The 24,766-nt window shown below is 46.7% G+C and overlaps 1 protein-coding gene across 1 annotated transcript in view; it reads left to right on the forward strand.

The window, feature by feature from the left end:
- Positions 1–24,766, forward strand: part of LOC119963249 (solute carrier family 2, facilitated glucose transporter member 11-like) — a 112,910-nt gene that overhangs the window by 63,234 nt on the left and 24,910 nt on the right. The window contains exons 6-9 of the mRNA XM_038792490.1: positions 7,454–7,602; positions 8,920–9,107; positions 22,915–23,025; positions 24,292–24,393. Of these exons, the coding sequence (XP_038648418.1) occupies positions 7,454–7,602; positions 8,920–9,107; positions 22,915–23,025; positions 24,292–24,393 (550 nt within the window). The remainder of the gene's footprint in view (positions 1–7,453; positions 7,603–8,919; positions 9,108–22,914; positions 23,026–24,291; positions 24,394–24,766) is intronic.

Genomic DNA, 24,766 nt, shown 5'->3' on the forward strand with positions numbered 1-24,766 from the left:
GTGGTTTCATGGTTTCATGCTCATTCTTTGTGTTAATTTTTTGCTGTTGTATTTGGGGCGGGGGGGGGGGGGGGGGGGGGTCACTGGTTTTCTATCTTTTGTGCATGAAAATCTGTTGAAAATTTGAATAAAAATTATTTAAAAAAAAAAAAAAAATCTGTACTCATGTTCTTAACAGTTTACACTAGTGGTGTAGACTACAGAGGATATTAGTATTCTTTAAGAATGGAGAATCAGGTAGGTTTCCAACACGTGCTTTCTTCTGAGGTCTGCCAAGGAGGCAACATATTCATTGGGTGTGTTAATGTTTTACAGCTTATTGTAGTCAAAGAAAATAGTAAAATGGAGAAGTGTAGAAATATAGACTGTGTTCTGGCTACAAATGGAAGAGAATGGGATCTGTATCATAAACCTGAAGAGCACCTTGTGCTAGAGCACTGCACACCACCTTTAACACTGAGGCTGAACACCAGCCTTTTTTCAACCATCTTGAAGTTCAGAGACAATGAGGGACAGAAAGGGTCTATTGACTTTACTATGACACAGTGGTGATGAAGGACAGAAAAATGGTGAAGAAGAGGAACATATATTTCTGGAACTCCTTTCACAACCTTAAGATGCCCCCAAAGTCCTTCACAGCCAATAAAGAACTTTATTGAAGTGCAGTCACTGTTGTAATGTTGGAAATGCGGCAGTCTATTTTCACACAGCAAGATCCCACAGACATCAATGAGATCATGACCAGATAATCTTTTTTTTATGATGTTGGTTGAGGGATAAATATTGTCCAGGGCAATAGGGGGACTGCATTCCTGGTCATCTTTAAAATAATATCATGGGATTTTTCAAGCCTTGTGAGAGAGTAGGCTGGACCTTAGTTTAACATTTCATCCAAAAGATCACACCCCCAATAGTGCAGCACTCCCAAGGTTTGAACTTGAATGTCAGCCGAGATCAAGGCTCTGGAATAGGTCTTTAATCCACAACCTTCTGACACAGAAGCGAGAGTGTTATTCACCAACTGAACCATGGCTGACACCTTTCATGAGTTGCCAGGAAGGGTGATAATAGCACCGGTTTACACTCCACCCCAACACAGGTGAATTCCAGAATCTCGGAGGGAAATCAGGCACTGCTGGCTCAAGCGTCGTTTTCTTACCAAAAGGGAACAAAGGTGTTTCCCAGTGCCAAGAAACACGTGGCTGTTTGACGCAACTCGCTTCGAATAAGGGGCCTGAAGGGGAGATGCACGGCCGAGGCCGCACGTAGCTTCGTTGTTTACAATGGGGAGCACTGCTCGCTGGAACTCCCCATTGTAGCAAGAGACTGGGATGCCATATTTAAATGGCGTCGCAATCTCCAAGGCCCACAAAAAAAATCCCCGACCTCCTCCCAGCCCAAACATGGGGGCGCCCCTCCCTTCCCACATCCCCCAACCCCACGACGGGCAACCCCGGTCCCATCGCGCACGCACAAATGTGCCAGCTTGGCAGTGTCAACCTGCCGCCCTGGCAATGGCCCTGCCAGCTGGCAGTACCAGGCTGGCACCCAGGTGGCACTAGCAGTGCCAGGGCACTACCCTGCCCAATGGGAATGCAGCTGAAGGCTTCCGATCCACCTGGAGACCCCCACAACTGCTGTTCTGTCTGCTCACCATTTGTGGAGTTGTGGAGATCAGTACCAAACGGCACTCGCCCGAGGTCCATGAGGCAAAGGGATTGAATCCTAAAGCCTCGGATACCTCGGGAATCTGCACATGCGAGTTAGGCTTACAGCCTCGCCCTAATGTGCAGATTTGCCAAAAACTGATCCTGCTCATTGTGGGCAGGATTGCCCTTGCAACGTCTGGTGAGATTGCGTTGAAACTCGCGAGGCGTTGCAAGCCGGGTACATCCTGGGACAGGGTCTCCCGACTTTCACCTGCCATGCTGCGCCAGGGCGAGCTGCTTTCCTGGTGCAGCGTGGCCAGAAGATCACACCCAACGTTTCCAAAGCTGTGATCCCTTTGAACCATATACCAGACTGCTTGTGGAGGGTGTGTGTGTGTGACTGACTGTGGTATCAGTCCTAGTATTTAAGGCATATGGCACTTTGATGCATCAGACACCTCTTCAGCAAGTGAGTGGCACAGTGATTAGCATTGCTTCCTCACAGCGTCAGGGACCCGGGTTCAATTCCAGCTTTGAGTGACCATCTGTGTGGAGTTTGCACTTTCTCCCCCTGTCTGTGTGGGCTTCCTCCGGGTGCTCCAGTTTCATCCCACAGTCTAAAGATGTGCAGGTTAGGCGGATTGGCCGTGCTAAATTACCCCTCAGTATCCAAAGATGTGTAGGTTAGATGGGGTTATGAGAATACGGGGGTTTGGTGGGAGTGGGCCTAGATACGGTGCTCTTTCAGAGGGTCAGTGCAGACTCAATGGGCCAAATGGCCACCTGCAGCACTGTAGTATTCCTATGGTCTCAAAGAGGGGCAAATGGCCAAAGACAACACACATCAATTTTGTGCAGAGTCCCATAGTTGGGTACAGTTCAAAATCACGAGGATAACACTGACACTTAGACCTGAATTCTCTGGTCGTCCGGATTCAATTTTCCCGCTGGCAGCGCACCCCGCCAAAGGGTTTCCTGGTGGCTTGTGATGGTTACAATGGGAAACCCCATTGACAAAACAGCTGGAGGATAGAACCCGGCCACCAGCAAACAGTGTGCTGCCGAGAAACACAGGCTGGGGTGCCAGAGAATCCAGCCCCTAGTCTCTGTCTCCAAAGAAACATTAAATAACTTCTGCTACATGTCAGGTTGTGCCATCATTTTGTTAACGATATAGTGAAGTGTCAGATCCCTAACTTCAAAACAAAATAAGCATCTACAACAAGGAAAAAACAGCCCCAAAATAGCTGCAAACGTGCATTAACTGCTCAATGTACGACATCTACTGCCATGTATTGGTTCCCTCTATAAGAAGCAGGCCTCTTGGCAGTAGTGTCTAACCTCCTGATACTGGCTCAGCTGCACCTTTCTGCCTGTTGCTCATCATGCCTTCCTGCAGTTTCCCACCGGAATTCCATTGTTGAGGTTTCCGTGCAATGGAATCTGAGGTAGCAATCAGCTCACGATTTTGCCCCCGACGCTGGAAAAAGGGCATGAGGCCATATGAGTGTTCCCAGCATGTGAGGCTTTGGCCAAATATTTGCCCCAAAGTCAGTCCCACCAGACTGCCCATGATTGCTGTAACATTATTTAGGAAGCAGCCGCAAACAGTGCAAACCAGCAGAACTTTCTGCTGCGCAGTGAACGGGACGAGCCCCGCCAGAAGACAGACCAAAATATTGCAAAGTTAACCTGCAGCCTAGCAAGCAGCAACTAACCTGAAATTATCATAGATATCATAGAATTTACAGTGCAGAAGGAGGCCATACGGCCCATTGAGTCTGCCCCAGCCCTTGGAAAGAGCAACCAACTTAAACCCACATCTCCACCCTATTCCCTTAACCCCACCTAACCTTTGGAAACTAGGGGCAATTTAGCATGGTCAATCCACCAATCCTGCACATCTTTGGACTGTGGGAGGAAACCGGAGCACCCGAGTATGGTGAATGTGATTCACACGGTATTATAAGTTACCAATGTCACTCTGTTCCCATTGTATATACGTACCGATATTGTAAGTGCGGTTGCACTACCTGACCACCAGGGGGAGTAGCTCTGGGAGTACTCGAGAGTTTGTACTGGGCTCCTCCCTTGGCTCCACCCAGAACTCCTCCCCCGGAGCTGCTGTATAAAGATCCGTGCCACAGAGCCAGCCAGCAGTTCATCAAGAGTTCAACCGGTACAGCACGCCATGCCTCTTTGACTCCGGGAGCACCGAGAGCTTCATACACCCAGAGCTGGTAAGACGCTGTTCGCTTCCTATTTTTCCTGTGAGCCAAACTATTGCCCTCGCTTCGGGCTCCCACTCAGTCCAAATCCAAGGACACACCGTCGCTGCGCTCACAATTCGAGGCGCTAGTTATTCGAAATTTAAACTTTATGTCCTGCCCGACCTCTGCGCGTCACTCTTATCAGGCCTGGATTTCCAGTGCAACCTCAAGAGCCTCACCCTCAGCTTCGGCGGGCCCCTGCCCCCACTCACTATCTGCAGCCTAGCCACGCTGCGCATCTCCCCCCCTCCTCTCTTCGCCAATCTCACTCCAGATTGCAAACCCGTAGCCACTCGCAGCAGGCGATACAGCCTACAGGATAGGGTCTTTATCCGATCGGAGGTCCGAAGGCACAGAAATTAAACCTCACATACAACAAGGACAAATGCGTTTTCCGCACAAACAGACTGGCCATCCTCAGCTACGTCGTGGAGAACGGAGTCCTGGGCCCAGACCCCAACCATATGCCAGCAGTTCATCAAGAGTTCAACCGGTACAGCACGCCATGCCTCTTTGACTCCGGGAGCACCGAGAGCTTCATACACCCAGAGCTGGTAAGACGCTGTTCGCTTCCTATTTTTCTTAGAACTCCCCCTCCCTCATTGCCCCAAGGCCCTCAAAGGGTGCTTGAGGTTCTTTTCATACTAAGCCCAGTGGGTCCCTCAATATGCGGACAAAGCCCACCCACTCTTTAAGGCCACACGATTTCCCCTGTCAGCTGAGGCGCACCAGGCCTTCAGCTCCATCAAGGACATCGCCAAAGCGGCCATGCGGGCGGTGGATTAATCCACTCCCTTTCACGTTGAGAGCGACGCCTCAGAGGTAGCTCTAGCAGCCACTTTAAGTCAGGCAGGGAGGCCTGTTGCATTTTACTCCCGTACCCTCTCCGCTTCAGAACTCCGACACTCCTCAGTCGAGAAGGAAGCACAAGCCATCGTGGAGGTTGTTCGTCACTGGAGGCACCACCTCGCAGGTAGGAGGTTCACCCTCATCACCAACCAACGATCGGTTGCCTTTATGTTTGACAACTCGCAAAGGGGCAAAATTAAAAACGATAAAATCCTTCGGTGGAGGATCGTACTCTCCACCTATAGTTACGATATTAAATATCGACCGGGGAAGCTCAACGAGCCCTCGGATGCCCTATCCCGCGGGACATGCGCCAGCGCGCAGATCAGCCATCTGAAGCCATCCACGATGACCTCTGCCATCCAGGGGTCACCCGGCTCTCCCACTACATCAGAGCCCGAAACCTGCCTTTCTCCAACGAGGAGGTAAAAGCGGTCACCAGGGACTGCCCGATATGTGCGGAGTGCAAAACGCACTTCTATAGACCAGACAGGGCCCACCTGGTCAAGGCTTCTAGGCCCTTTGAATGCTTTGCGATTGATTTCAAAGGGCCACTCCCCTCCACTAACAAGAACACTTATTTCCTCAACATCATAGACGAGTTCTCCCGATTCCCTTTTGCCATTCCGTGCCCCGACATGACCTCCCACACAGTCATTAGGGCCCTGCATAGTGTCTTCACCCTGTTTGGTTTCCCCAGCTACGTGCACAGCGACCGGGGTTCGTCCTTTATGAGCGACGAGCTGCGTCAGTACCTGCTCGGCAAGGGCATCGCCTCGAGCAGGACTACCAGCTACAACCCCAGGGGGAACAGGCAGGTGGAGAGGGAGAATGCGACGGTCTGGAAGACCGTCCTGCTGACCCTCCGGTCTAGAAAACTCCAAGTCTCCCAATGGCAAGAAGTCCTCCCAGACGCGCTCCACGCAATTAGATCCCTCCTCTGTACAGCGACCAATCAAACCCCTCACGAGCGGCTCTTAATTTTTTCTAGGGGCACTACCACGGGGTCTCACTTCCGGCGTGGCTAAGGACACCAGGCCCGGTTCTCCTGAGGAAGCACGTCAGGGCGCACAAAACCGACCCCCTTGTTGAAAGGGTGCGCCTGCTCCATTCCAACCCCCAGTATGCATTCGTAGAGTTCCCGGACGGTCGCCAGGACACAGTATCCCTTTGGGACCTGGCACCCACTGGATCCAGCACCCCCCTCTACCCCCACCGAGGAACCCTTTTCCCCGTTCCCTATGCTGCCACCCCCTCGCACCCCGATCCCGCAAGCTCGCCCCACCTGTTCCACGCGCCAGCACCAGCCCGCCCCCAGCGCCCCTAGTCTCCGGTGGAGCCAGAGGTGTATGAAGTTCGGATGAGACCCGCCCCGGAGTCTGCCATCGTACCCCAGCTCTCAACACCCACCCAGCCACCGCAAGAGGCTGCAACCCCGGTGCTCCGCAGATCGCAACGAACAATTCGTCCACCGGACAGACTAACTCTGTGAGCCACCACCCCCGCCGGATTTGATTTTTTTCACTGTGGTGAATGTGATTCACACGGTATTATAAGCTACCAATGTCACTCTGTTCCCATTGTATATACGTACCGATATTGTAAGTGCAGTTGCACTACCTGACCACCAGGGGAGTAGCTCTGGGAGTAATCGAGAGTTTGTACTGGGCTCCTCCCTTGGCTCCACCCAGAACTCCGCCCCCTGGAGCTGCGGTATAATGATCCGTGCCACAGAGCCAGCCAGCAGTTCATCAAGAGTTCAACGGAGAATAGGCTGGCTCTGTTGTAAGTATATTAAAACCGCTATTCTAATCCTACAAGCACGTGTCCGTAGAATTGATGGTTCCATCACCGAGCAAACCCAAGCACACATGGAGAGAACGTGCAAACTCCACATAGACAGTCACCCGAGTTGGAATCGACCCCGGGCCCCTGTTGTGAGGCAGCAGTGCTAACAACTGTGCCACCATGCCGTCCTTATTACAAGATCCCATTAAATAGGGGCCTTCTTGCCAGTGCAAGGTTTTGCTGGACAAAATGATCACATGGCGAGTCAGGTGCTGTGGCAGCCCAATATCCCAAAAGAGTCCGATATCAAGCCTCAGGCCCTTAATTACCTAACTTATTCATTTATTTAAATAATTGTAGTGAATATCCTGAAGTCTGATCTATCAGTTTCCCTTGTGGCTTGATGGAGGTCTGCTTCCTACCCGTCATATCGGACACGTATTAGGATTAAATTTACCTCACAGGTTTATTCAGAGAAGGTAACAATGAGTGATCAATGATGGAAGGATGCACACTCTCATGAGTCCAGATAAGAGGCTATATCACTCCAGACTGGAAGGTAACGCACTGCAGACTGGACGGTGAGTCACTGCAGAGTAGAGGGTAAGTCCCTCCAGAGTGGAGGGTAACTCAGTCAAAAATGAAGGGTTACTCACTCCAGAGTGAAGGGCAAATCACTCAGAATGGAGAGTAACTCATTCCAATCTGGAGGGTATCTCATGCCAGAGTGGAGGGCAATTTACTCCCAGCTAGCTTTTTAGGTTGATCAATGTTCTATCCCAACTGAATATTGGTTTGACTTAAGCTGTTTTTCATCAATATGAATGTCTTACAAACCTTAAAAATGCTTGAATATATCTCAACTCTTTTTGTTATGTGCTCTTTTTGTTTCTCCAGAGAAATGTTAGGCAGTGAAAGTGTCTGGCCTTTACTGATGGCCTTCAATGCCGTACCTGCCTTTATTCAGCTTATTACCCTGCCCTGGTTTCCAGAGAGCCCCAGATACCTCCTGATTGACAAAGGAAACAGGGCTTTGTCCATGAATGGCAAGTGACAATAGTTTATCGGCTGGGAGCCTTTTTTTTCAAGTTGAAGTCCACTTCTTTTGAAGTAATGTGGAAATTAAGAGCCAATCATTTGTAACACTCAACAGCACAGTCAATGCAGGTGACTATAGCAGTAGTTGTCAAGGAGGGTTAAGTAGGTTTTGTCCATTGCAATTCGTGTTTATCAGGAGTCGGCAGTACTGGAAAGCGGGGTATTTGAAATTTCAGCTATACTCTGGTCTGCAGCTGTCAATTGAATATCTAATAATTTTGATGTAAGGTTTGCAGAGAGCCACGGTTGAGTACTCAGTTCACAATGGTTAAGATTAAACAGTTTAAATAGTCATGCAATCCTCTTGAACTGACAGAGTAAGGTACGGTAGCTTCCAGGAAGAACATTAATGGGTAAGATTACTGATCGTAGCCATTCTGGTCCTCATGCAATCATAGCAGTGGAACTGAGCTCTGTTGTGTTAGGTGGCTCACTCTCTGTCTGCTAATGAGTAGCTGTCTAAAAGGGTAGTGGAGGAGGCAGAAACCCTCATAACATTAAAAAAGTTCTTGGATTTTCAACCTATCAGAGTTGGAAAGTGAGATTAGGCTAGATAGCTCCTCGTTGGCTGTTGTGAACATGGTGGGCAGAATGGTCCACTTGGCTGGAAATGTCTATGGTTTTATTCAATGATTTCAATTAGGCTCTATAAAGATACCTTTAGCAAGTTAACTGTTAAGGAGCAACCTTCTTTGTTGACATTTTTGCTTGCAAATGAGACTTTTCTCCAGGACAGTGATGGATTTATTTCTAAATTGGGTTTAATTTCAGAATGAATTTCTCCTGTGATGCCTGGAACATAGCAGTGATCACATCTTACACACATACTTGGTCCTTACATGTGGACTCTAGAGTTAGCTTGCTTGGTCCTAGAGATACTGTTAGTGACCGATGTTGCTTTTAGAGCTGGCTTGAATTTGCAGGTCAAACTCTGACCGCGAAAGTTGATCTCATTATTAGTGTAGTGGGAAAGGGTTTGAAATGGAAGAACTCCAGTAATTTTGTCCTAATACAATGAAGACACACAGGACTGGAACTTCTAATCTAAGTAACCATTCTGTCCTGGTTCATGTTCAGGAAGATCACATTAAGATTTTGCTGGGAGCACCTTTCAAGTTAGCAATAATCCAAATGTAATTGAAAGGGTACCTCTGACTTCTCTTGTGGCCGTACCTGAAATATAAACAGCGTTGATGATCACAATGAACTACTCAATGTCCCCTTACACTAAACTTGTATCTTACTCCCATCTGTTTTACTCACAGCACTTCAAAGGCTATGGGGCAAGCGTGATTTTAGCCAAGAGCTTGAGGAAATGCAGGCTGAACGGACTGCGATAAGTAATGAAAAGGCAAGAAGTGTGTGGGAGTTATGCACAGACCCCTCTGTACGAAGCCAGCTCCTTATCAACATGATGATGTCGTTTCTTGTACAGCTCAGTGGCATCAATGCAGTAAGTATTTAAAAATAGCTGGCAAAGGGTGAGGTCAGAGATTGGTGCCCACACAACGCCCCCTCAACCCCATTCCCCGCATTCAAAGGAAACACCAAACTTTCCATAATGGCTTCACAGCAGACCCTAGTGGCTGCTTCAGGTCTTAGATAAACAAAGTGACTGGATTCCTTCAAGAGCCTAAGCAATGCTGCAAGATGCAGCACTTTCTGAAATAAAAGCAGAAAATGCTGGAAACCACACAGCAAGGTCAGATCAACGACCTTTCATCAGCCTGAAATATTTCCTCTCCACGGATGTTGCCTCACCTGCCAGCATTTTCTGATTTTATTTCATAACGTCTTGGGTTGGATTCTCCGGTTGCCGACGCCGAAATCACATTCAGTGAACGGCTGGAAAATCCAAATTCCCGCGAAATCGGGGGCGGCACCACTTTCTCGAAGCTCACACACCCCCCCCCCCCCCTCCAAAGCCGCATACTCGCAGAATACACTGCGACACATATCAACGGCGTCAGGCCATTGCCTGAAGCCCCCCCCCCCCCAATGTTCCACCCCCAACCGACCAGGTTCCCGCGCCATGGGTCTCTGATGGTCTCATCCGTCGGGAACTCGGCGTGAAGGCTGCGAACTCAGTCCAGTGCCACCACAGTCGGGGGGAGGGCCAATCCACGGGCGGGGGGGGGGGGGGGGGTACATATTCGGGGCTGGGGGCACAGTGGTGGGGCGGTCCGGGGCGTGTGAGCTGGCCGAAGGGGGCACTATTTCACGGGCCGGGTCTGCGGACTGCGTCTGCCATGAAGCACAGCGCAGCCACTGCAGGCCGCCGCAGTGCGCATGCACAGCCATGAACCCGGCAATTCTCCAGGCCATATCGGAAGCTACGGTGCTCTACGCTGGCTCCCTGCTAGCCCCTAGCAAAACGGGGAATCGGTGGCCATTTTGCGCCTGTTTTCCTGGCGTAAAACGTCACCATTCAACAGTGACGTGGGGACGTAGCCCCAGAATTGGAGAATCCAGCCCTTTGTTTTTCAGAATTACTAGTGAAGAGCAGGGGAGGTCTCCTGGTGTTCTGGATAACATTTGTTCCTTTAGCAACATCACATACAAGAGTGTCTAGTTATTCATTTCATTGTAGTTGATGGGACCTTCCTGTTCATAATTGGCTGCCCTGTTTCCCGTTTTAACTGACTGCAATTACTTTGTGAGCTGTGAAGTGCTTTTGAATGTTCAGAGGTTGCAAAAGCTTCTTTCTCCCTGATGGCCTTACATTTACCTACATTTGCTTCACATTTATTGACATTTACTTCACATTAACCTACATTTATTTCACATTTATCTACATTTACCTCACATTTACCTACAATTACCTCACATTCACCTACATATACCTACATTTATCTCACATTTACCTATATTTTCCTCTGTTCAGTTTGGATAACCATAAGGGCGGCGGTGGTTAGTACTGTTGCCTCACAGTTCCAGGGACCTGGGTTCAATTCTGGCCTTGAGTGACTGTCTCTGTGGACTTTGCACTTTCTCCCTGTGTCTACGTGGGTTTCCTCCGGGTGCTCCGGTTTCCTGCCACAGTCCAAAGATGTGCAGGTTAGGTGGATTGGCCATATTAAATTACTCCTCAGTGTCCAAAAGGTAAAGTGGGGTTACTGGGTTATGGGGGCAGGGTGGAGGCGTGGGCTTAGGTAGGGTGCTCTTTCCAAGGGCCGGTGCAAACTCGATAGGCCGAATGGCCTCCTTCTGCACTGTAAATTCTATGATTCTATGATTTGGGTCAGAACATTGTGGGGTTAAGCTGCCCCACTCCAGGAAGTGGGCTTGATGCCCAGTCCAGTCCACTCCCCTCAAATTCACTTCTTTAAGTGCACGTGGAACATTAGGTAGACAGGAGGGAACTTGGAGGGAATGTTCACCGCAAAGGAGTAACCCACCCTTTACTCTTGCATTTACAGTTACTGCCAACCCTCACCCCCAAAAAACTGATTTGTCCTTTAATAAATCCCATTTTACCATTTCCGTGGGTCAGTGTCAGAACCATTTCGACTGATAACACTGTTGTTAAGCTCCTTATAAAATAAAGACTTGGGATGCTTTACGTATGCAATATAAATACAAGTTGCTGTTATTGTTGAATATTTGTTTCTCCACTGCCTTTACATTACATAATCCACCAAAGTGAGAGAACAGATTTGCATTTACATAGCACCTATCACAATCTCAGGACATCCCAAAGTATTTTACAGCCAATGAAGTGCCAGATAAAAATGGTGAGTTAAATCGGTAATGTAAGGATGTCGTTCGAATTGGGGATGTTGAATTGCTCAGTAATATAATTGGATGATAGGCAGGAAGAGATAATAGAGACATTACTTATATTTAATAATTTATTAAAGAAAACGTAGTGGCAAAGAATTGGCAGATAGCTAATGTAATTCCAATGTTTAAGAAGGTGTGGGTATGTGGGGGTGCAGAACATGTCCATGGAATTATTGAATTATAGCTTAATATCAGTGGGAGGAAAAATACTGGAGCCCGACTAATAGATAGAATGGAAGAACATCTAGAAATGAGAAATATAATAATGGAGAGTCAGTATTGATTTCAAAAAAGAAACATTTGCTTTGCTAACCTTATTGAATTTTTTGAGGAGGTAACAGATAAGTGAAATGTTATGGATGTAATTTGTCTGAATGTTCAAAAGGTCGAGGAACATAGGACCGAGGAGCAGGAGTAGGCCATTCGGCCTGTTGAGACTGCTCCACCATTCAAGAAGATCGTGGCTGATCTGGTTGTGGTCTCAACTCCACTTCCCTGTCTGCTCCCCATATTCCTTGACTTCCTTATCTATCAAAATCGGTGATTGGGCACAGGGAGGGAGGATCGAGGACCCCTTTACATGTGAGTCGGGGCTTTGGGGGGTTCAGGGGGTCACGACCAGGGGTCAGGAGATCAAGCGCTATCCTGCACTGAGGGGTTTCACTGAGGACTCATCGGTGCAGGAAACGGGACTAAGTACGGCCTCAGCCTTGAGGTCCGGTATCATACCGGAGTTGTGTTAGGTAGCATTGTGCTTCTCGGCGCTGCAAGTGCCGGGAAACACATGGCAAAACGCGCTCGCTATGGGACATAGTTCCCATTTCGTTCGATCGTGCCCAACAAATGTCACTAAAATAAATCAAAATACTGCAGGTGCTGGAAATCTGAAATAAAAACAGGAAAGTGCTGGATAAACTAGGCAAGTCTGGCAGCCTCTGGAGAGAGAGAAGCAGAGTTAATGTTTTGAGTCTGTATGGCACTTCTTCAGAACTGGGGCGGGATTCTCCCCTATCCGGCGGGGCGGAGGGGTCCCGGCGTATTGGAGCGGCGTCAACCACTCCGGCGTCGGACCTCCCCAAAGGTGCGGCCTGCGCCGGAGTGATTGCCGCTCCGCCGGCCGGCGCGAACGGCCTTTGGCGCCCTGCCAGCCGGGGCCGAAAGGCCTTCGCCGGCCGGCGGAAGTCCGCGCATGCGCCGGAGGGTCAGCGGCTGCTGACGTCATACCGGCGCATGCGCAGGGGAGGGGGTCTCTTCCGCCCCCGCCATGGTGAAGGCCATGGCGGGGGCGGAAGAAAAAGAGTGCCCCCACGGCACAGGCCCGCCCGCCGATCGGTGGGCCCCAATCGCGGGCCAGGCCATAGTGGGGCCACCCCCCGGGGTCAGATCACACACCCCCCTCCCCCCCCCCCACAGGACCCCGGAGCCCGCCCGCACCACCAATCCCGCCGGTATCAGAGATGATTTAAACCACGCCGGCGGGAAAAGCCTGTCAGCGGCGGGACTTCGGCCCATCGCGGGCCGGTGAGTCACCGCGGTGGGCCCGCCGACCGGCGCAGCGCGATTCCCGCCTGTCGAATCTCAGGGGGGCGGAAAATTCCGCCCCTGGTCTTCCACAGGATTTCCAAAGGAGATTTATATTGGACTCAAAACATTAGCTCTGTTTCTCTCTCCACAGGTGCTGCCAGCCTTGCTGGGTATTTCCAGAACTTCCTGTATTTATGATACTGATGTCACCAGCATTGACTCACTCACCATTCTGAGGCCCAAGGATCAGTCAGTCAGCCTCGCTAATAAAGATGTTTAGCCACTCTCATTATTGCAATGACATTCCCTTTACATGCGTCACTGTTGACATTTCCAACAGGAGGTGGTGTCAGGGATAGTCAATCATAGGGATAGGGGCCAGGTGGTTAATGGTTGATGGATTTTACTGCAATCTTAACCTGCATTTTAACACTGTCATTTTATGATAGTCAGAATTCGACAATTGTGCATTATGATGAATCAGTTAACTCCCAAGTCAAGGTAACAGGTACAGTTTGAAAAATTGCAGAATCTTTGATGTTATTCAGAAATGGGAGGTAAATGGAAATTCAGATTGCGAATGCAACAACAACTTGCACTTATGTGGTGCCTTTAACATAATAAAACATCCCCAAGCACTTCTTAGGAGGATTATAAAGCAAAGTATGACGCTGATGCACATAAGGGTCAAAGAGATAAGTTTTAAGGACCATCCCAAAGGAGGAAAGAGGGGTAGAGAGGCAGAGGGTTGGGAGGGAATTTCAGAGCAGCTGAAAGCACGGCCATCTATGGTAAAGCAATTAAAATCAAGTATGCTCACCAGGACTGAGTTAGATGAGAACAGGTATCTGAGGAAGAATTTACAGATTCATGGAACGGTAAGACCATGAAGGAATTTAAAAACAAGGTTGCGAATTATTAAATCAACACCTTGTTTAACCAGGAACCAACATAGTTGGGTGAACACTGATGAACTGGACTGGTTTCGAGTAAGGTTCAGGGAAGCAGTGTTTTGGATGACCTCAGGTTTATGGAGGGTAGACTATGGGAGAGCAGCCAGGAGTGCATCAGAATAGACAATTTTAGAGATAACAAAGCCATGGATGAGACTTTCAGCAGCTGTGAGAGCCCAAACACACTCCTTCTTCAACAGTCCAATTTGCCTCCGAAGAACATGTAGCAGGTTGTGCAGAAAACCCTGGCCTGGAAATGTTTTGGTTAAATCGCACCCTATATGTTTAAATATTTAACATTAACTCTTTATATTACATTGTACATTAGCTGCAAGCTGGCGGGAGCCCAATGTTGTGTCTTTTCAGAAAGGTCTACCAATCAGGCACATAGCTGGACAGCAGTGGGCCGACTCTGTGATTAATGACCCCTGGGGCAGAAATAATGGAAAAGACAAGAGGGATACTGGTGAGGTAGAGCTGGTGAAAACTGATGCTGCATTTGTGGCTAATATCACAGAGGAGTAGCAGGTAGATGAGAAGGAGGGAGCCAAGGATAGATCTTTGAGAGACAAGGTAATGGTTCAGGGATGGAAAGAGAAGTCATTGCAAGTGATTCCCTGGCTATAGTTAGATAAGTAACAACTAGGCATGTGCAGGCCTGCGGATTCGGAACAACCTTGGAGAAACGGTGGGGGAGGATGATGCAATCAATCATGTCAAAGGCTACAGCCAAATCAAGAAGAATTAAGAGACTTTACCTTAGTCACAGTCATATAGGATGTCATCTGTGACTTTGATCAGAGTTTTTTCAGTTCTGAGCAGGGATGGAAACCTGATTGGTGGAATTCTGGGAAAGAGGGGCACAGATTTGGGAGATGGTGATACGTTCAAGGACTTTTGAGAGGAAAGGGAGTTTGGAGATGGAGTGGTAATTTACAGGAATTGTGGGGTCAAGGGTTAATTTTTTTGTGGAGGTGTTGCTGACAGCATATTTAAGGGAGAGTGTGACGGTACCTGAAGAAAGAGAATCTTTAAAAGTATCAGCTAACATAGGGATCGGGAAGGAAAGGTGGGTGGTCAGCAGTTTATTGGGAAGTGAAAGTTGGGGGGTGGTCGCATGGATGAGAATTGTTCAGAGAGGGCGTGAAGGCAGATTTGAAAGAAACTACAGAAAGGTGCGAGTTCAGAGATGGGGCAGGGGGAGCTTTAGAGGAGTTTTGGTTCAATGGGTGTGGTAGTCACAACTGTTGTATTAAATTGTATATATGGGTTTTACGGTAAGGCCCCTGTACTACAGATACGGGGGTAGATCCCTGCCTGCTGGCTCCGCCCAGTAGGCGGAGTATAAATGTGGGTGCTCTCCGAACAGCAAGCATTTTGTCAGCTGCTGTAGGAGGCCACACATTTCTGTGTAACAAAGCCTCAATTACATCCTACTCTCGTCTCATCGTAATTAATAGTACATCAATGGGCTAAGATGATCAGATGGTCTCAGTCTTAGTGGGAAAAAGATCCATGAGCTGTTTGTACTTCTTGTTGGACGTAAGGGTTGGAAGAGACAGAGAAGAGAGGTTTAAGAAGACAGTTTTGAGTAGAGAAGCTGGGATTCTTGAAAAATAATATTTCATTTAATTATTTAATATTAAAAGATTGCTGGTGGCATTATATGTGGCTGGTTGAGAAATATATTCGTTTTGGATGTGCAGGAATCGCAATGGAATTGGTGGGGATGGGGTGTGGGCAGAGAGATTTTGGAAACTAATTCTGTAGCAGCCCCTACTGGCAAAAGTCTACAATTTCCTTTTTGCAAAAATATACTTTATTCATAAAATCTCCGAAAGAAACATTACAGAAACATTTCAAATTGTCATGACAGTAAAGTACAATGATGATATTCACATTTTCTCCAGAGGTTTGAGGTGCTTCAATTCAACAATGAGAACATTACGTACATTTCAGTAATTTCCACAATTACCTCCGACAGCATCTCACCTATAACATTTATTCAGGCAGCTTCAAAGTTAAATGTCTTTTTTTCTTTTGGCTAATCCATTTTATTTGGGTTGCCGTAGAACAAAGAACAAAGAAAAGTACAGCACAGGAACAGGCCCTTCAGCCCTCCAAGCCTGTGCCGACCATGCTGCCTGTCTAAACTAAAATCTTCTACACTTCCTGGGTCCATATCCCTCTATTCCCATCCTATTCATGTATTTGTCAAGATACCCCTTAAATGTCACTATCGTCGCTGCTTCCACCACCTCCTCCGGCCGAACTAAGGTTCTATACAGCTGCAACATGACTTGTCAATTCTTATACTCAATGCCCCAGCCAATGAAGGCAAGCATGCCGTATGCCTTCTTGACTACCTTCTCCACCTGTGTTGCTCCTTTCAGTGACATGTGGACCTGTACACCTAGATCTCTCTGACTTTCAATACCCTTGAGGGTTCTACCATTCACTGTATATTCCCTACCTGCATTAGACCTTCCAAAATGTATTACCTCACATTTGTCCAGATTAAACTCCATCTGCCATCTCGCCACCCAAGTCTCCAAACGATCTAAATCCTGCTGTATCCTTTGACAGTCCTCATCGCTATCTACAATTGCACCAACCTTTGTGTCGTCTGAAAACTTACTAATTAGACCAGTTACATATTCCACCAAATAATTTATGTATACCACGAACAGCAAAGGTGCCATCACTGATCTCTCCGGAACACCACTAGTCACAGCCCTCCAATTAGAAAAGCACCCTTCCATTGCTACTCTGCCTTCTATGACCTAGCCAGTTCTGTATCCACCTTGCCAGCTCACCCCTGATCCCGTGTGACTTCACTTTTTGTACCAGTCTACCATGAGGGACCTTGTCAAAGGACTTACTGAAGACCATATAGACAACATCCACTGCCCTACCTGCATCAATCATCTTTGTGACCTCTTCGAAAAACTATCAAGTTAGTGAGACATGACCTCCCCTTCACAAAACCGTGCTACCTCTCACTTATACGTCCATTTGCTTCCAAATGGGAGTAGATCCTGTCTCGAAGAATTCTCTCCAGTAATTTCCCTACCACTGACGTAAGGCTCACCGGCCTGCAGTGCCCTGGATTATCCTTGCTACCCTTCTTAAACAAAGGAACAACATTGGCTATTCTCCAGTCCTCTGGGACATCACCTGAAGACAGTGAGGATCCAAAGATTTCTGTCAAGGCCTCAGCAATTTCCTCTCTAGCCTCCTTCAGTATTCTGGGGTAGATCTCATCAGGCCCTGAGGACTTATGTACCTTAATATTTTTCAAGATGCCCAACACCTCGTCGTTTTGGTTCTCAATGTGACCCAGACTATCTACACACCCTTCTCCAGACTCAACATCCACCAATTCCTTCTCTTTGGTGAATACTGATGCAAAGTATTCATTTAGTACCTCACCCATTTCCTCTGGCTCCACACATAGATTCCCTTGCCTGTCCTTCAGTGGGCCAACCCTTTCCCTGGCTACCCTCTTGCTTTTTATGTACGTGTAAAAAGCCTTGGGAATTTCCTTAACCCTAGTGCTGGTTGATTACCATTCTCTATCTCCTCCCATTTCTCTTTCAATCTTACTGTGTTGAAGTCTCTCAGCACCATCTGATCTTAGTCCTTCCTCTTCCTCATCTCTCCACAACAGATATCCATACCATTTCAGTCTCATTCTGATTACTGTCTTCGATGCTCCTACGACTTTCACTGACCCGCCTTGATGTGCTGGTTCCTGATTTTGTTCTTTCTCATTACTCCCACACATCCATCTCCTCATCCGTATCTCATCAGAATTCAGTTTGTTGTTCCTCTCTTCCTGATGTTTCCCAAGTCAAAGTTAAATGAGGACAGAAAAACATGGTCGAAGATCAGGACAACAGGAAGTTGGACAGGAAATGTGGACTTTTGATACATTGGCATCCCGTGAACAAGACCAAGATCAATCTTCAGGTGAGGAAAGCTAGAAGGCAGGGACAATTTGAAGAGAGGTCACAGGCATAAATCTGTCACTGGTTGACGTATTGCATAGAATTACATAGAATCCACAGCACAGGTTGGACAGCACAGTAGAGTTTGTGGTACTCAAAACAAAGGGTTAACTATAAGATCGTCACCAACTGATCACTTAAGGAATTTAAGAGGAATTGCATTACATGGAGGGAGTTGAGATTGTGGAACACATTGTCATAAATATTGAAGCAGACAACATTGACATTTTTAAAGAGAGCAAAGGCAATGGAGGAATTAGAAGGAAGTGGTAAAGTAGAAGGAGGTTTGTGTGAAATATGAATAGCAGCATAGACTGAATGGCCCGTTTCTGTGCTATAGATTATGGATTAGTGTATCAAAAGTCTTGTGTGAGAACACATTCCCTCTAACTTCCTGTTCTTGAAACCTCGCTGTGATTTCTCAATATTTACTCCATAAACCGCTTCATGATTTAATAATCAAAGATAATAATCAAACGCTTCACACACCCAATTACCCTCCCCACCCAATACATCACCCACCCAACCACCAGGACTCACCACCACTCAATAACCCCACATTCCAACTCAACCCCACCAACCCGAACACTTGACCTCACCTGATTCAACAAACTTCCCTTCTCCACAAGACTACCTCCCCAGCCCCACTACCCTCCCCACCCCAACCATTGCCCCAACCTCCCCCCCCCCATCAACTCCACTAACCTTTCCCGACCCAACTACAACCCCCAACCCAAACTCCATTTTTTTTGTAAAGCATTTTATTAAGTTATTTATAATTTTATAATAATAACAGTAAACAGTACAAGTACAAATCTAAACATAGTGAATTATCCATCTCCATCCCTAACAAATCCCACCTACCCTAAACAGAAAATAGCCTCACTCACTCACCCACTTTCCCACTCACTCATTCTCTCATTTATCCACTCATCTATTCAGTCATTCACCCACTCATCTACCCGCTCATTCACTCACTTATTCACCCACACACTCACCCACTCATCTACCCACCCACTCACCTGCTCACTCATCCACCTGCTCACTCATCCACCCACTCACTCACTTACTCATCCACCTAACCAATCATTCATCTGCTCACTCACTCACTCACACTCACTCACTCACCTACTCACTAACTCACTCATCCACTCACTCATGTACTCATCTACCCATTCATTCACTCATTTATTCATTCACCTACCCAATCATTCACCTACTCACTCACTAACTCATCCACTCACTCACCCATCTACCCTCTTACTCACCCATCTACCCTCTCACTCACTCATTTACTCACCTACTCACTCACTCATCCATTCATTCACTCACCCATCTACCCACTCACTCACTCACTTAATCATCCACCTACCCAATCATTCACCGACTCACTCACACTCACCCAGTCACTCATCCACTCACATAAACTCATTCACTCACTCACACCCATCATTCACTCACCTCACTCACTCACTCAAACTCACTCACTCACATTCACTCACTCACTCACTCAAGCTCACCCCGCACTCACTCACTCATCCACCTACCCAATTATTCACTCACTCTCTCTCTGATGTCACAAAGGGGGCTTGCACTGCCCGTTGCTGCTCTGTACCTGTCTTCTACATTGCTTCTCTTCACTGTTTCCCCATGGACGGGTGTGCTGATCTATCGTTGCTGCAGCTGGGTTCCTACAACCTGGCTGGAAGAACGTGAAAATGTGACTGTGCAGAGATTTTCACAGAGAGCAGTAAGGCACGCAGATACATCGCTGATGGCATGATTTCTCCCAAGATTATTCTCTCACCACAAAGGACTGCTGGTATCTACCAGTATTTTGGTGCGCCCATTCACATTTTTAGTTATGCCATTAATTTGGTACAATGTGCTAATTTTGGAGTTGAAATTATCAGGGTTTCTTCTGAAGAGCATGGCCACATTTCCAAACTCCTGCAGATCACTTCACTCGCTGTCGGTCCAAGACATCTCCTTTATCTCCTACCCTCTGTTCGTCTCTAATGGATGATTTGAATGTGTTAAAGTGATCCAAAAAATTAATAGGATAGGTTGAGATCAACTATTTCCTCTTATGCAAGAGGTCCAGCTGAAGCAGACATCGCCTTAAAATTAGAGTTAGACTATTCAGGGGTCTATCTCCTTCACATAAAGGTTAATGGAAACCTGGAACGGTTCCCCAAATGGCATATCAGGCTGGGGCTCAGTTAAAAATGTTGAAACTGAGAATGGTAGATTTCTGTTTGACAGGGATATCAAGCGATATGAAACCAAGGTAGACAGATGGGATTACATACAGATCCGCTATAACCTAACTGAATGGCAGAAGGGGCCTGTGGGGTTTCCTGACCTCTTGTGATCCAGTCTCCAAGGTTTGATTTGATTTGATTTATTGTCACACATACTGAGGTACAGTGAAAAGTATAGTTATGTGTACAGTTCAGACCGATTGTCCCATACATTAAATAACATAGGACATACATAAATACATAAATTTCTCCCCGCATTCCAGGGTTTAGTGTCCCACTAGAAACATAGGAACAGGAGTAGGCCATTCAGCCCCTCAAGCCTGTCCCACCATTTAATGAGATCATTGCTGATCTGTGACCTAACTCCATTTACCTATCTTGGCCCATATCCCTAATATCTTTGGCTAACAAAAATCTATCTCAGATTTAAAATAAACAACTGTTCTCGCTTCAACTGCTGTTTGTAGGAGAGAGTTCTAAACTTCCACCGCCCTTTGTGTGAAGAGGTTCTTCCTAACATCTCTCCTGAACGCCTGACCTACATTTTTAGACTACGCCCCTTAGTTTTAGAATCTCCAATCAGCAGAAATAGTTTACTACCCTGTCTTTCCCTGGTAATATCTTGAAGACTTTGATCAGATCACCCCTTAACCATCCAAATTCAAGTGAAAATAGGCCTAATGTGTGTGCAGAGGAGATTCACTAGGTTAATCCCAGAGCTGAAGGGGTTGGATTATGAGGAGAGGTTGAGTAGACTGGGACTGTACTCATTGGAATTTAGAAGGATGAGGGGGGATCTTATCGAAACATTTAAAATTATGAAGGGAATAGATAGGATAGATGTGGGCAGGTTGTTTCCACTGGCGGGTGACAGCAGAACTAGGGGACATAGCCTCAAAATAAGGGGAAGTAGATTTAGGACTGAGTTTAGGAGGAACTTCTTCACCCAAAGGGTTGTGAATCTATGGAATTCCTTGCCCAGTGAAGCAGTTGAGGCTCCTTCATTACATGTTTTAAGGTAAAGATAGATAGTTTTTTGAAGAATAAAGGGATTAAGGGTTATGGTGTTCGGGCCGGAAAGTGGAGCTGAGTCCACAAAAGATCAGCCATGATCTCATTGAATGGTGGAGCAGGCTCGAGGGGCCAGGTGGCCTACTCCTCCTCCTAGTTCTTATGTTCTTATGTAACTTGACCCCTGTAATTCAGGATCAAAGCAAATTATTGCAGATGCTGGAATTCGAAACCAAAAGAGAAAATGCTGGAAAATCTCAGTAGGTCTGGCAGCATCTATAAGGAGAGTAAAGAGCTCTTTTCTCTCCCTATAGATGTTGCCAGACCTGCTGAGATTTTTCAGCATTTTCTCTTTTGGTCCCTGTAACTCAGGTATAATTTTTGTAAACCTACATTGCACTCCCTCCAGAGCCAAGATATCCTTCCTAAGGTGTGGTATCCAGAACTGCTCACAGTCTCCAAGTGGGGGTCTAACCAGGGTTTTGTGTAACTGCAGCACCACCCGGTGTATTTATTCGTCAATCCTCTAGATATAAATGCTAGCAATCAATTAGCCTTCTTGATTATTTTCTACACATGTTCCTGCCATTTTAAAGATCTATGCACCTTAACCCCAAGTCTCTTTAGACATCCACTGTACTTAACCAACGTACTTAACCATTTAGAAATACTCTGCTCTATCCTTTTTTGGTCCAAAATGAGTAACCTCACACTGACTTACATGGAACTCCATCTGCCACAATTTTGCCTATTCACCTAGTCCGTCAATATTCCAATTTTCTGCTAACGTCTAGGCTGTCTACAATGCCACCAAACTTTGTATCATCAGCAAAGTTGGATCTGTGACTTTCTATGCCATCTTCCAAGTTGTTAGCGAGGTTCTGTCTCCCTCAGTTTCTAGCCTTCGATGGTATTCAAAAGCTGTGTGAAGTTGGCTGCTGTCGTCCAAGTGATTAACACTGCAAGTTTCATGTGAGCTTGTTCTGGTGCAGCCTGGCCTGGAATCAGCCTATGAATACTGTGGCATAGTCAAAGCATTTCTGGTCCTTTTCATCAATGTTGTTTCCTTAGAATCTGTGACACTCAGAGTGCAATGTGGATAGGTTTTCCCATTGCCGAATGTGACAAAGAAAAACTGACGGAGATAAAGAGTTTTTACTTAGAGTGAGAGCTTTAATTACAATGTATTGTGGAAGCAGGGGAGGAGAATTGGACAGAAATATTTAGATACGAGAACATTTGAAGTGTTCTAGGGTAAGAGCAGGGGAGGGGGACTAATCGGATGCCATATTGTTTTAAAATTCCTTTATCAGAGTCATAAAGCCAGAGCTCAGAATATGGACAGGGCAAATCTCCACTCCAGCTCCCTGGCTGCTCCAAAAATAATTCAAATTGAATCCAATTCATGGTCCCCACAAGTGAGACATTCCAGATCCAGGCATTACATCGGACCTCGCGCTCATCCTAGCCAAAAGGCTGAGAAGCGATGGATGCCATATTCATAGAGGCAGCAGAGGTACCATAGGCTGAATGGTTTACTTCTGCACTGTATTATTCCATGAATCACCGAACGAGCGTGCTTAGATAGCTTAGGAGCAACAGTGAATGCTGTGCATCATGAAATCATAACGTGATAATTCACCCTTAAAGAACAATTGCAGTAAAAGACAAAACATCTTCTCTCATCGAACGTTTGTGCAATTTTTGTTTTCCAGATCTATTCTTATGCTTTTGAGATTTTCCAGGCAGCAGGAATTCCTCATGGGACAATACCATATGTGTCCATTGGAACCGGACTAGTTGAAATGTTTACATTGTTGATCTGTGTAGGTACAATGCTGACATGAATTAGTTTTGATGGGAAGAGGAGAAACCACAGATTACAGAGATTTGAGGTCTTGGTTCACTAGCTGTATCTTTTTTGTCCATGATGAGCTCCTCTTAGCAGTTTTTTTTTTAAGCAGTGGGTAGGGTTATTGAAACCTCAATCCTCTCAGGCCGGCTCAGGCCATACCACAATACGCCACGGGCTGCAGGCCCCTTGGTGCTGCTGGGCTCAGAATAGCACCTCAATGCCAATCAGAATAGTCCAGCACCACTTTACCACTGTCCAGGCTGCCTTTGCAACGATCTGAAGATTGATACTCTACCTCACATGGGTCTGGAAGTGCATCAATAACTGAAATAATGGAATCAGTTTGTATATATCAGACCTTGCAACTTAGTGTCTAACGTACCGAGTGAGAGCCAAACTACTCACCTGCTTCTCAGTCTGACTCAGTACAGCAGCTGTGTACAGTAAACAGAGATTGGGCACCTTTATTGTGTAGAAAAACCAACAATCGCTCATCAACTTTCTGTTGCACTTGCAGACTAAGGAAGTTCATTAATGCCTAGGTAGATGAACTGAGAGTAGATTCCAGGTCTTCCTAAGTTACTTACCAGATTCTCTGGTACATGGGAAAAGGTACTGACAGTTTCAAAGGATGTGATATTGCCTGAGGCTCAGTGATAGACATCTTTACGATGAAGTATACACTCTGCTATTAACTGGATCCATTGGACTTGGGTTTGTAACCAAAGAGGACTCTTATTAGAGATTTGTGAGAGTGGGGGGCAGTTCTTCCAACCCAAAGCTGAGGTCCTTTATGACTCTATATAGGTTTTTCCTGAGGCCGGTCGAAAGATATCCAATATCCGTGGGCGGCACAGAGGAACAGTGGTTGGCACTGCTACCTCACAACGCTAGCGACCCCACTTCAATTCCGGCCTTGGGTGACTGTGTTAAGTTTGTACGTTCTCCCTGTGTCTGTGTGAGTTTCCTCCAGATGATCCGGTTTCCTCCCACAGTCCAATCATGTGCGAGTTAGGTGGATTGGCCATGCTAAATTGCCACATAGTGTCCAGGGATGTGCAGAGTTACAGGTTAGGGGTTAGGTTACAGGGTTATAGGTATAGTACAGAGTGGATCAGTGCAGATTGGATAGGCCAAATGGCCTCCTTCTACACTGTCGAGATTCTATGAATTATATGATAAAAAAGCAGTGCGTCATTGTTACTGAATTTTCTTCTTTATGAATCTTGTTGTGCAGGCAGTCTTGATAGAACGAGCGGGAAGGAAAACACTCTTCTGTGGAGGATTGGGGCTTATGAGTCTGTCAACGGCACTTCTGACAGTCACTTATTCACTGCAGGTGAGTGTTAGCTGGGTGGGCACAGGAGAAAGGGAATATCGATATTGATTTGATGGAAACACCGAGGGATGTCATTATTGACACCTTTAACTTAAACTGGCATTAAGAATTATTTAGGTCTGGGTTTGTTACTCTGTTCAAAGTCCAGAACTGTCAACATTAAATTAAGTATTCAAAGAATGGGATGTTTCAGTCCTTGGAGGACTATTTTAAGAAGCCTCTTATTAATCCTTCGAGGCGAGGATCATTATATTCATCATCTGGGGCGGCACAGTGGGTTAGCACTGCTACTTCACAGCGCCAGAGACCCGGGTTCGATTCCAACCTCAGGTCACTGTCAGTGTGGAGTTTGCACGTTCTCCACATGTCTGCG

Source organism: Scyliorhinus canicula, chromosome 1 (genome assembly GCF_902713615.1).
Source record: "Scyliorhinus canicula chromosome 1, sScyCan1.1, whole genome shotgun sequence".
NCBI classification, from domain to species: Eukaryota; Metazoa; Chordata; class Chondrichthyes; order Carcharhiniformes; family Scyliorhinidae; genus Scyliorhinus; species Scyliorhinus canicula.